The sequence below is a fragment of the Conger conger genome, chromosome 2 (assembly GCF_963514075.1).
Source record: "Conger conger chromosome 2, fConCon1.1, whole genome shotgun sequence".
In the NCBI taxonomy this organism is placed as follows: Eukaryota; Metazoa; Chordata; class Actinopteri; order Anguilliformes; family Congridae; genus Conger; species Conger conger.
This window is the reverse complement of record NC_083761.1, coordinates 2440703-2453202: the sequence shown is the minus strand read 5'-3', so window position 1 is coordinate 2453202 and position 12500 is coordinate 2440703. Positions and strand designations below refer to the sequence as shown.

Here is a 12500-nt window from a genome sequence, read left to right as displayed (position 1 = left end):
GGCGCGGTACTCACCGAGTCGTCTGGGGGGCGGTGGATCTTGGCCCAGTCCACTGCGGGACCCTTCACCTGCAGGAACCTGTGGAAGAGCTTCTTAAAGCCCTCAAAGTCCTTCCGGGAAATCTGAAAATGAGAATACAAAAATAAAAATAAAACTATGAGAAACAATGGCCATCTAACAATAGTAATGTTTTTAATGTCCTTATGTTATTTAGCTGATGCTTTTATCCAAAGGGCCAACCCCCTCCTGGAGCAATGTGCGGTTAGGGGCCTTGCTCAAGGACCCAACAGCTGAGCAGATCTCATTGAGTTCACACTGGGGCTTGAACCACCAACCTTCCGGGCCCGATCTTAGCCGCTAGGCTACAGATGTTTGTTCGAGCCATTAGGCTAATGAAAGGCTGAAACGATTAGACACTAGTTAACTCGACTGAGAGATGAAGTTGTGACTTTGGAGCGTTACAATAAGTGTGTGACTGTCATTGCTTCACAGTCTCAGGCCATTCCTTTTGACTCCTTCACACCTTGTGCTATTTTTCCAACCAAAAGAGCCCCAGAGAAATGGAGAATTGAGAATTGTTAGGCCCAACAAACCCGTATCAATGGACTCTAAATTTAAGGACAGACACACAGGCCAGAGCATTGTTGGACGGGTGTGGTTTCCGAGACCGTACGCAGAACTGTGAGTAAGACGTTGCGTCGCGGAATTCCTTTCTGTTTGTGTACGAGCCGCGTCGTCGTGACGATGAACCCGGCACAGATGGCTCTGCTTCACCCTTCGGTTATTTCATCAAAATGCCATCTGGGATTCAGAGGCAGAGACACAGAACGGGCGGAGTTACTGTAACATATTACATCACATCACATTACATTACATTAATGGCATTTGGCGGCTGTGCGGATTTTATTGTGGCTACAACGGGATTAGAACCACCGACCTTGAGGGTCCGAGTCCTTTACCTTAACCACTACGCTACAGGGCGCCCTCACATATTCTGTCAATTAATCAGAGCAACTAGAAGAAAGCTTGATGATTGGCTAAAGCCACACGTCAGAGGTTTACCTCAGACTTTATTATCCACTGTTGCATAAACTCATCTCCAGTGCAGAAATTTGATTAATTTATAGTGACTAGATTAGACCTCACCAGAAGAACTTTCCGTAAAGACATAACTAAATCCATAACTCAGGAAATCTGGAAAACACATTACATCAGGGCTGCCCGACCCTGCTCCTGGAGATCTACCATCCTGTAGGTTTTCATTCCAGCCCTAACAAAGCACACCTCGTTCAACCGCTAGCTCTCAAGGAACAGGGTTGGGCAGCCCTGGTTTAGACCAATCACTTAACAGCTAAAAATGGATAGCTCCACCCATTTAGATTTTCGTGAAGCCTCACTCGCTAAATCGATTCGCTAAATCAAACCCGCCCCTCTCTGGGTGAAAAGCAGAAACGGATATGCCCCTCATTGCCCAAATCCGGTCTTGGGTCTCATCCAAACCATTGTTATCGTCAGAGAACAACAAATACTTATGAAAGTGGAAGGTACTGTGCCCAAATGTGTGAATCTCTGGACTTCATTTTACTTCATTCACAGTGAATGAATTCACATTTTTATGGAACTGCCCAATTCCGACATTTCCATGTACTGGAGCATTCCGGAACCGTTTTAACCTGTTCTCTAATTAAGATGCAGACGCGGTTTGACTTCTCGCTCTCTCCTTCTCCTTCTCTCTCCGGTAATTACTCTGGTGTCGTTGCTGGGTTTCAGGTCGTAAACGCCTCCGCCGTCAAGATCGCGGGTGGCTCGTAAGTCGTTGGACGCGTTTGATCTCGCCGCCCGTCTCCATCGTTTCGGCCGTTTTCCGGAACATTACAGCGCATTCTAATCGCGCTGTCGGAGTTCACAAACGTGAGGCGTTCTAAAAGCCGCCAGGATGAGGAGACAGAGGGTCGGAATCCCGCGAAGCCTTCGACACTTTCCCGGCGGCACAGCTGTGCTTGATATATTACGCACAAGACTCCGAAATATGCAGCGCCTTTAAGGTGTGAGGCCACAAATACGGGAGTGGAATGTTCTCCACCGAGCATTCTAATGCTGATGTCACAATCACTAGTCTAGAATAATGACTTAGAACGCTGAGAAAACATTCCAGAACAAACCTACTCTTCAGGAACTGGGCGTATGCCCGTGTGTGTGTGTGTCTGTGTGTGTGTGAGCGTGTGTGTGTGTGTATGTCTGTGTGTGTGTGTGTGTGTGTGTGTGTGTGGGGGTGGCTTTGGGCACTGCCTCCGGTCCCTGGTCTCAGACTGAGGGTCCGGTCAGAAGAGAGAACGAGGTGGGCCTCGGGAGTCAGAGAACACTCCTGCAATGGCTTTTCCCTAAACCACCGATCACACCCAGAAATGTATGGTCCAAAATGTCTGCTGATGTTGTCCAGTATATTATTTCCCTGTGCGCAGTTCCATATTTGAACATGCATGTCATCCTGGGGTGGGTGTATAATAATTTCTAAACTTCACTTCTGCCTGTGGTGCAGACAGTCGGTTTGTGTCTCTCCAGGGTGGGCAGACTCCACCCGCCCGTCACTGCATGCGGAGCACAGACAGTAAGTAGATTAAGACGCCAAGCGATGCTACGACATTATAAAGGAACGTAAGACAAATACAAATATGTGTCTTTAGAACTGAATCACCTCCTTTTAAGTGAGTCACAGACTCGTTTAGAATAACATCCTCAAACGCAAGCAGTGTTCATGACATCATGCGGGCAGGTACTTGATTAGCCTTCTCATGTAGCCTGTAGCCTAGTGACTACGGTACATGACTGGGACCCGCAAGGTTGGTGGTTAAAGCCCAGGTGTAGCCATGATAAGATCCTCACAGCTGTTGGGCCCTTGAGCAAGGCCACATTGCCCCAGGGGGGAATCATCCCCTGTTTAGTGTAATGAACTGTAAGTCGCTTTTGTTAAAAGCGTCCGCTAAATAACTGTATAAATGTAATGTAATGTCATGCTACGTTAGCTGGATGGCTGTACCCCCGCCCCCCCTCCCTCCCGGGTCAGACGTTTTAACGCCACGCCCACCTCTGCCTCAGCCCCCGTTCCCGTGGCGATCAGCTTCTCCAGCTCCCGGTGCATGGAGCCCTCCAGCTCCTGTCGCATCACTTCCTGGAACTCCGCCATCCCGCTGTTGGGCGCACTCTGACGTAAGCCTGGAGGGGGGGGGGGGGGGGGAGAGAATTAAGCATTTGGCTCTGGTCACATCCAGGTCAAGCAACAGTGAGCTCATTCTAATCCCTTATTTTATTATTATTATTTTTTTTTATTTCCTTGCTCCTTTTTTGACTCCTAGCTCCACCCATCGGGAGATCTAGAAAACCAGGAATTCAGCAAATGGAACGTCCTCGCTCCTTCAAACGTCAGTCACAGACGTGGCAGATGGGGAGAGGTGGATCCACAGGTCAGTTACAGACGTGGCAGATGGGGAGAGGTGGATCCACAGGTCAGTTACAGACGTGGCAGATGGGGAGAGGTGGATCCACAGGTCAGTTACAGACGTGGCAGATGGGGAGAGGTGGATCCACAGGTCAGTTACAGATGTGGCAGACGGGGAGAGGTGGATCCACAGGTCAGTTACAGACGTGGCAGACGGGGAGAGGTGGATCCACAGGTCGATCTTTCATACGCTTTACAAAAACAAACTTCCGCAAAAGGACGCGCTCATGTTTTCCTGCTCGACGGCAAGATTGGGAGTTCTACCAACTTCTGCTTCTAGCTCCGAGAAAGTACATTTAATGGAAACCTTTGGCAGCAGCAGACCAGTTTTGGATTCTTTTTGAGAGTTTTTAATAGGTTCCAACACAACCAGCCAAGCTCAGTAAAGCGTAGACAAGTATTTGAATCCAAAACGATTACGTATTTGACCCAGGTCTGATCAGCAGACTGGAAATGAGTTTGTATGAAGGACAAAGCTGTGTGACCCTCCTAACGACCCAACCGCACCCAGCGAAACCGCGCGCATTCACCGCGCGCATTCACCGCGTGCCACGCACAAACAGCGACTGTCAGTTTCCCTATCAAATTTGCCCAGTTGTTATTTCAGAAACAAACAACAAAGGAACGGCTATAAGAAAAGACGATTGTTTGAATGGCCTAATAACCTAAGAACTAGCCCACATAACGTAGTCGGGGGAGTTACAGCGCATACGAGGTCAAACGGGGTATATGAGGTCATTATTGTACGACACACTCTTCTTCTGTTTGGCTTAATGTCGGTGTTTTAAGGGTTCACAGACGCGGTGGATGTCATTACGTCACGGGCTCCGGTTGACTGAGAAACGGGACTCCCGTGAGAGGAAGGCACATTGCAGTGTGCGTGAGGAAGACTTGGCATTTGTTTGCTTAACATTTAACCGCCTAAAATTAATCTCTGCTTCATCACTCAGCCTCCCATCTGGCAGATCACAAGCAGTGCAAAGTTGAAGCGCAGGTTCCACAAACAAACAGAGCCTTTAAACTGTCTTTAATTACCATAATTTTAGCAGTCCAATTGTAAACAAGGGATACAAGGAGAGACAGGGGCGGGGAAAGAGTGAGAGAAAGAGAAAGGGAGAGGGAGAGGGAGAGGGAGAGAGTGAGTCCCGTTTGCCCCACAGACGGTTTGCTCCTCGGATCTAGAACACGGGTGCTAAGGCGAACCCTCCAACACTAGTCGCACAGCCCTTTTGAATGAGTTCATCTTGTCGGGACAGAGACGGGCTGCTTCCTGTGCTGAATATTCTAACGGCTGAATCTTTCACAGCTCCTTGGTTTTTGGGGGGGGAGCCGTTATCGCAGACCACAGTGCGAGATAACACCACAGCGAAAGAGCTAGATATAGAAAAGAGAGAGAGAGAGAAATGCATGCGAGTGCATGTGACGAGATAAGTACATGGTGGCTACCTTCGCTTTTAAGCAGGGCGATACCGTAAGGCAGCGAAGAAGAAAATTATGATGGGAACGCGGAGATGAGAATGAAAGTGTGAGGTATATTACACATCCAGAGACACAGTAGCATAGTTACCGTGGTTAAACAGAACAACATTTACATTAATACTTCCATCTCTAACGAAGCTGCCGCTGGCTTGACAAAAACTACAATAAACACGGTTGAAACTGTCACGGAGCGTCACTGATTTTGTGTTTTGAATTTTCAATTTGCCTCGCCAGCACCTGAGGACAGTAATCAATTCCAGAAAGTGTCTGTCTGTGGTGTGCGTGTGTGCTTTATTAAACAAATCTGACACCGCCTACTAAAATGTACAGTATGTGATATTGCAATATCCTAGCTATTTGACAATTCAAAACGCAAAATCAGTGATGCTCCGGTTTCCATTTGCCTTGCCAAACTTGTTAATTCTAGTAAAATTGTCATTTACAGTATGTGATATTGCAATTGCCTAGTTTTAGTAGGAGTACGAAAGGTTGACATTTGAAATGTCCAATGACAAATTATTAGTCCGCAATCAGTGCAAAATCTATGGCATACTTCAACAGCCTTCTAAAGCATATGCAGCTCTGCAAATAGTCAACTTGTAAAACCGTAACAAGAGACATCTGTATGGACGTATTCAGCTACAGGGCAAGCGAAACCATACGGGAGATGAGATGCACACTACATGAACCCGTGCATGCTACCCATACAACACTGTTCGGAATAGCCTACATGTTATTGTCGTCGGCATTTGCCCGATATATCAAACACAAGGTAACATTGGCAACGCCAGCGCTGTCCAAAACCCTCTGACAGTCCAACAGGTTTTTATTTCAACCACAGACTGTCCGGAGACGTCGTCACATTACGAGCCTTTAACATTGCCCACTGCCCACTGTCTGCCGTGTATACAGCAGTGGAACTCCCATTGGTTAATTCCTTTCTGTCAGATAGGCACATTAGCCTACTAATCGACAATGTTTTAAGAGCTAGTCGATGTCTAGAGTTCCATAAATACCCTAAATGTCTCGACTGGCAGGCAGTCAATCATGTCACGATAGTCACAAATCGAGTGGCTGAAATCAGACATCCCATGATTTGCTACACCGGGTCTCCTCTTCTCGTCTATTTTAAGTGCTACGTCGGTTATAATCAATGTGTACGCAAAGAAACTTACCTTCCACGAACAGCGACATCTCGGTTGTTTGTTGTATCTTTAATGTAGACTACGATCTGTGAATGCGATCTTATAATGAAACGGATACTCTTCCTGTAGTCGCGCCGATGTAGCCTAGGTACCAGTCGCTTTCAATGTAAAAATTGGCACAAAACCAATACGAATCTGATCATACAGCTAATCCGTCTAAATAAGCCTCGCCCAACAGCATTTAGCAGCTACGCGCAAATGACAACGTCTTGGCCGGACAATACAGAAAACGACAGGATACGAACAATTCGGCCGGTTCAACCCCTCTGCCATTTAATTTACACATAACTATATACCCCTTTAAATGAGCCACATCTTCTTTTCTCTCCTCCCACTTCGGTCCACCAGGGGGAAAAAAACGTCCCAACCGGCGACTGAAAGCTTCCCCGGCAATAGTTAATGAACTGTTAGATATACGCCCCCGTAGCAGGGATATTTCGTGTGTATTGCATGTCACCTCGGTCCAGTTGGAAGACAAATAGACCACGCCACATTGTCTTGGTTGGCTGAAACACTGGGCGAATAGTCTACCCAGAAAGGCAATTTGGCTCGCCCTCGCTTTTTTTTTACGCGCTCTAACGTTACCGTATCGTTGGTTTACTTTAGGCAACTTTATTGTTTATGCCACGTCCAACCCCCCAACCTTAAATCTCGAAGGGGGCCGTTCTAAACTCGTACGGTCCTAGTTTAAATGTAATGATTAACCGTTTCAGATTAATGCGGCTTATATAGCCTCGTGCCCCCAGTGTGGCGAAGTGTGCCAGGCGACGCAGTGCAGACTGCACATCACGCACGAGCGCCCAAGCTACATACTGACAGCAGCAGAAGCAGCCAGCGACCAGACCGTCAATGGCAGGGAGACACCATATCATTATGGGTGTGCTAGGCTGCGAACACAAAAACATATCACCCAAATGCGCGTTGAAGGTCTAGGGAATTGCAGATGCTACGTTTAACGCCACATGCCGTTTTCACTCGTCACTCAAGCGCATGTTTAATGCTCGTAAACAGCCATTACCCACCTTTTAAATACTTATTGTGTTTTCCTCAACAGGGATCCAATGGGGATGGTGCTTAGCTACTGTAGCTGGCTCAAATGCGACCACCCTTGGCCAGTGATTTGGTTGAGGAATATCAAGTTTTACGAGAGCACATCGATCGCCCTTTTAACTGGCCTGCACGGAAAATAAATTATCCTCCAAACGGGTGGTTTTGTTTCCTGTAGGGCGCAGTTTGCAGTCACGTCAGAAGCGAGCTCGTTAGCGGAAGTGTCGTCGTAAAAAAGGGATCTCATTGGTGCTTCGCACTGACCAATCATATCGGGGACACAGCTATCCCAATCAGAACTCTTAAAATTGCGCAAAGCTGTGGTCCAAAATCCACTCTCCAACCAATGAGCGTTGACGATTTGGAACTCGCCCCCTGTAAATATAAAAATGACACATTCTCGGAATGCCACGCGCTTGAGTAAAACCATTGACTCCGACACGTTTTCACATTTAGGTATGGTTGGACCATTGATATGTTTTTATATCTGTGGTCCGATTTTTTTCGTGTGCTATAACTGTGGCATATCATAAACGTACATATTTCCAGTGGTTAAATTGTGTAAGTTCACATTCCGATGACGTTAGATCACTGATTTTTAAATACCTGTGGTCAAACTTTCGGTGTGGTGTGACACGGAGTCGGATGAGGCCCAGTTAAACTCCTGCGCAAACCCGAAAAATCAACATTAAAATCAGTACGAAGTTGAGCCACAGCCATTAACATTTCACCGTTTTCACAGAATACCACCAAGATTCGTTTTCTGAACCAGCACAGAAGCCATGTTCTTATTATGTCAATGTCCATGGCCAGGTTGTATGCATTTGGGCAGCAATCCGTGTTTACGAGGGGAATTCCTTATCCGACCCCATGCCCCTGTCTATGTGTGTGATAATGCAGAAACACCATTCATATCCATGGTTTAGGTCAATACATATTGCTACATAGTTATTGATTTATTATTTTTACCTTTCGTGGCGCTTTCATTGTGTTGTGATTCTTCACTCGCGTCCAATACTATCATTAAACAAAAACCTTGATTCGTGAAATATGATCTGGCAATATTGCTCAAATTCCAAGGGAATTACGTTTTGAAACACAACATTTTACATGTATTTCAGCAAGTGTACAGAAGGCTGGTTTAATGAGGAAAAATCTGTTATTTTATTCTAATAATACCAACTGTAGCAGCAAGCCATACATTATTCATTAAAAGTATTAAATTAATTAATTAATTAATTAATTTCTCATCAAGATTTAGTGATAACTTCCCACTCAAAAACTAAAAATAATCTGCATTACTTCCCTCAATACATGACTGAAAATATCCAGTTACTCAACGATTTAGTTCCCAATAATTATCCTCACGAGACCTTACATCTCCAGACGAGGACATTAAATGTTAGCGTCACTGAGCTCGATACAGTACTTCTCTTTACATAAGGGACATTCAATTAAAATAAAATAAAATATATTTTTTGTGTATAATTATTTTAGTATTCAGGGTATTCTAGCTGCCAACTGTGGTATGCTACTTGGAAAGTTATCTGATTAGTCTTCAAGGGTTTAAGTTTTATCTGTGAACCCTTGGAACCGTACTTTCCCCTAGGGTCTCCGGCGCACTTGTCCCTGGTTCCATTCCAGTTTGCACTTTATTGTGCGACGCTCTGGATCTACTAAATGACGATAATGTAATGTTTTCACTCCAACGTGTTTTTGTCATCCAAGACACTTGTATTATACCAAATTTTTTTAAATACTTATGTTTTTTTCTCTTGGATCTCGGGAGGCTAAGAACACAAATTCATTTTCAATCTCATGTCACCAACTTGCAGGTTTTAGGCACGAGCATGTCAGCGAAGCGTGCGAGAATGGACCAAGAAAGTAAACACTGCCCCCTTGTGGTGGTCATTGCACAGTAACTGCACGTAGTTGAAACTCAATTGAACCCACTAAAGCTTTGCTTGTCTTTGAAGATAATATTTAACTTTTCATACTCTACGCAATGGAGGGAGGCCTTATTTTTCTGCATTATTTCAACCTGAAAACAGCGATAAGAAGGAAACGAATCAAAGTCAAGGCCGTTTTTACGCAATGTCGTGAGATATTGACTAGGTCAATATAATTCCAAGAGTCATGAAAACAGTCATTCACTTCAAACACGGACAGTGTGTGAGTATACGTGTGTGTATGTGTGCGTGTGGGTGGGTGACAGTATACAAACTTTTGAGGGTCTTCATGAAGGAGACAACTCTGGCTCTTTCTCCCCCCAAAGAATTCCTTCTCTCGGCGGCATACAGAAATAACAGGCACAATCCACGGCATTAGTTGTCACTGTTTTCTTGGTTTTATTGTGGGTCTTAACACGTAACCGTTACATTGACTGGGTGACTAAGTGCTTGGTTAACCTGTGTACTAAACCACGTTCCCCAGCGTTACAGACACAGGCCGGAGGGGACTGTTTTATTAACTGTTGTTACTTTTAAAGGCCTGCAACACGACACACGCACACACATGAAACACGCTGTGTTTTTATAGACGGGGAGGGTTTGGGTGTGTGTGTGTGGGGGGGGCTGTAGAGGGGGTAGAGGGGGCGTAGGTGTTGTTATAGACGAGGGGGGAGGGTTTGGGGTGTAGGCGGGGTGGGGTGTTGTTACAGACGATGGGGAGGAAGCTCGGGGGCGTAGGCGGGGTGTTGTTATAGATGAGGGGGGAGGGTTTGGGGCGTAGGCGGGGTGGGGTGTTGTTACAGACGATGGGGAGGAGGCTCGGGGGCGTAGGGTGTTGTTACAGACGATGGGGAGGAGGCTCGGGGGCGTAGGCGGGGTGGGGTGTTGTTACAGACGATGGGGAGGAGGCTCGGGGGCGTAGGCGGGGTGGGGTGTTGTTACAGACGATGGGGAGGAGGCTCGGGGGCGTAGGTAGGGCGTAGGGTGTTGTTACAGGCGATGGGGAGGAGGCTCGGGGGCGTAGGGTGTTGTTACAGGCGATGGGGAGGAGGCTCGGGCCCCTGTGAGGCCCGTGTGCGGCCCGGCTCCAGTCAGACGCCCAGGAAGGACACGGCGGTGTCCCTCTCCTCCACCAGCTCGGCCGCCGTGGCGTCCATCTTGCCGCGGGAGAAGTCGTTGACCGGGAGCCCGTCCACGATCTTCCAGGACTTGTTCTGAGGACGAGGAGGAGGAGGAGGAGGAAGAGCGAGGATGAGGACGGGAAACCGTGACCCTACGCGCCCACTGCATGCTGGGATAGCACGTCTCCTACCTTGATCACCACGGGGAAGGAGTAGATCAGGTCTTCGGGAACGCCGTAGGAATTCCCGCTGGAGTACACGCCCATGGAGATGAACTGGCCCTGGGAGAGGGGGGGAGAGGAAGGGGTTAAACCTGGCTCACATTCCCCCTGAAGCCCACAGACTCCAGTGGTCACCGGAGGTACTGCAGATAATTTTTAAAGATATATATATATTGTTTTTCAGCTTTATTGGACAGTATATAGAGACAGGAAGAATGGGGGCGAGAGAGAGGGAAAGACATGCAACAAATTGTCAGACGGTCGGATTCAAACCGTTGACGTCGCGGCTCGCAATGAGCATGCGGTCAGTGCTCTACAGGCTGCGCCACCGAGACACCCTGTACTGCAGATTATTAAGCCTCAGGTGCCCCATTGAAGTCCATTCAAAACTACAGCTTCACCCTGGAGAAATGAGGCCATTTTGAAGTACCCAGTGTGCACGCTGCTCTGGCGTTAAAAGCCCCAGTCCAACATGGCCGCCTCCATGACCAGGCTTCTCACGCCGCTGAGCGGCTCCCCGAGGAACCCATGGAGCCGTCTCCGGCTCCTACACATCTCCACGCCTCACGCCCACGGGAACTCACAGCGCTAAGAGTTTTTCCACGACTGTCCAAGTGTACCCGGGACCCTGGAGTGCAGTACAGTGAATGGGCAGAGGCAGTCTGGACTGCGTCAGGCGCACCCCTTAAACGGGCCCCGCCCTGAGGAATCTGGGTCACACTGGCGCCGGGACGCCAGGCCCACGGTACTCCCCGTCCCTCAGCGACGCCTGGAAGGCAGCGGCTTTCAGAACTGCAGAACTGATCGCGCCGGATTAGCCACCCCGCTAGCGCAGTAACGTAGCTATAGATTTGATCAAATACATAAATGTAAAACTGCCTGCAAAAGAAGTATGTATACATTATCTGAACCTGCTGGCCAACCTACTGTTGGTAGCAGCAGCAGTATAGTAGCCTTCCAGGCGTACCCTGGACAATGCCACCCTGCCCAACAGACCCCCCCGTGCCCCCCCCCTCACCTCAGTGGTCCCGTGCCAGATGTCCCTCATGTGGTCACAGATGGCCTTGGCGGCCGACATGGCACTGGAGAGCTTCCTGGCCTTAATGACGGCCGCTCCACGCTGCTGCACCGTCTGAGAGAGAGAGAGAGACAGGTATGTACAGGTGTGTTTATACAGGTATGTACAGGTGTGTTTATACAGGTATGTACAGGTGTGTTTATACAGGTATGTACAGGTGTGTTCATACAGGTATGTACAGGTGTGTTTATACAGGTATGTACAGGTGTGTTTGTACAGGTACGTACAGGTGTGTTTATACAGGTACGTACAGGTGTGTTTATACAGGTACGTACAGGTGTGTTTATACAGGTACGTACAGGTGTGTTTATACAGGTATGTACAGGTGTGTTCATACAGGTATGTACAGGTGTGTTCATACAGGTAGACACATACAGGTGTGTTCATACATGTACACACATACAGCTGTGTTCATACACATACACACGTACAGGTGTGTTCATACACGTACACACAGGTGTGTTCATACAGGTAGACACACACAGGTGTGTTCATACAGGTACACACATACAGGTGTGTTCATACACGTACACACATACAGGTGTGTTCATACAGGTAGACACATACAGGTGAGTGCGTACAGGTACAGTGACACAGGTAAGCTCTCACAGAGGTCAGAGAGATACGTCCTCCTCCATGTGTAAAAGCCAAGGCAGATGAAATCCCAGTTTTGCAATAAGCTGAGCTCAGAGATAAGACCCAGTCAATAGTTAACTCCACACAGTATTTCAGCCTGTTCCTGCCTGCACATCACCTCTGCTGTGTCCCTCTAAGACTGGGTCACAGTTCATGAAGCGCTGACATATGACTGCAAAAGCAGTCCGCCTCAATACATGTGTTAGTCCTGTGATGAGACTTAAGATCTTATTTTATCAAGTAGATAATTATCCCTGGTTTTAAGTGA

The 12500-nt window shown here is 47.5% G+C and overlaps 2 protein-coding genes across 6 annotated transcripts in view; both read right to left on the bottom strand.

Moving 5' to 3' along the window:
* LOC133121592 (UTP--glucose-1-phosphate uridylyltransferase-like) overlaps positions 1–7431 on the bottom strand; it is a 25917-nt gene extending 18486 nt beyond the window's left edge. The window contains exons 1-3 of one of the 2 annotated variants that reach the window (XM_061230872.1): positions 7203–7431; positions 3086–3213; positions 15–122 (exon numbers count right to left, since the gene is read on the bottom strand). In XM_061230872.1, coding sequence (XP_061086856.1) covers positions 15–122; positions 3086–3184 — 207 coding nt within the window. In that variant the 5' untranslated portion in view covers positions 3185–3213; positions 7203–7431. Of the gene's footprint in view, positions 1–14; positions 123–3085; positions 3214–6150; positions 6657–7202 lie in introns of those variants that run through there. The other variant, XM_061230870.1, reaches the window with a different exon arrangement.
* A 2120-nt stretch (positions 7432–9551) lies between these two features.
* The window catches only part of LOC133122246 (malate dehydrogenase, cytoplasmic-like), a 15388-nt gene continuing 12439 nt past the window's right edge, over positions 9552–12500 (bottom strand). For 2 of the 4 annotated variants that reach the window (XM_061232112.1, XM_061232114.1), the window contains exons 7-9: positions 11537–11650; positions 10489–10578; positions 9552–10390 (exon numbers count right to left, since the gene is read on the bottom strand). In XM_061232112.1, the coding sequence (XP_061088096.1) occupies positions 10268–10390; positions 10489–10578; positions 11537–11650 (327 nt within the window). In that variant the 3' untranslated portion in view covers positions 9552–10267. The remainder of the gene's footprint in view (positions 10391–10488; positions 10579–11536; positions 11651–12500) is intronic. The other 2 variants (XR_009708079.1, XM_061232113.1) reach the window with 2 other exon arrangements.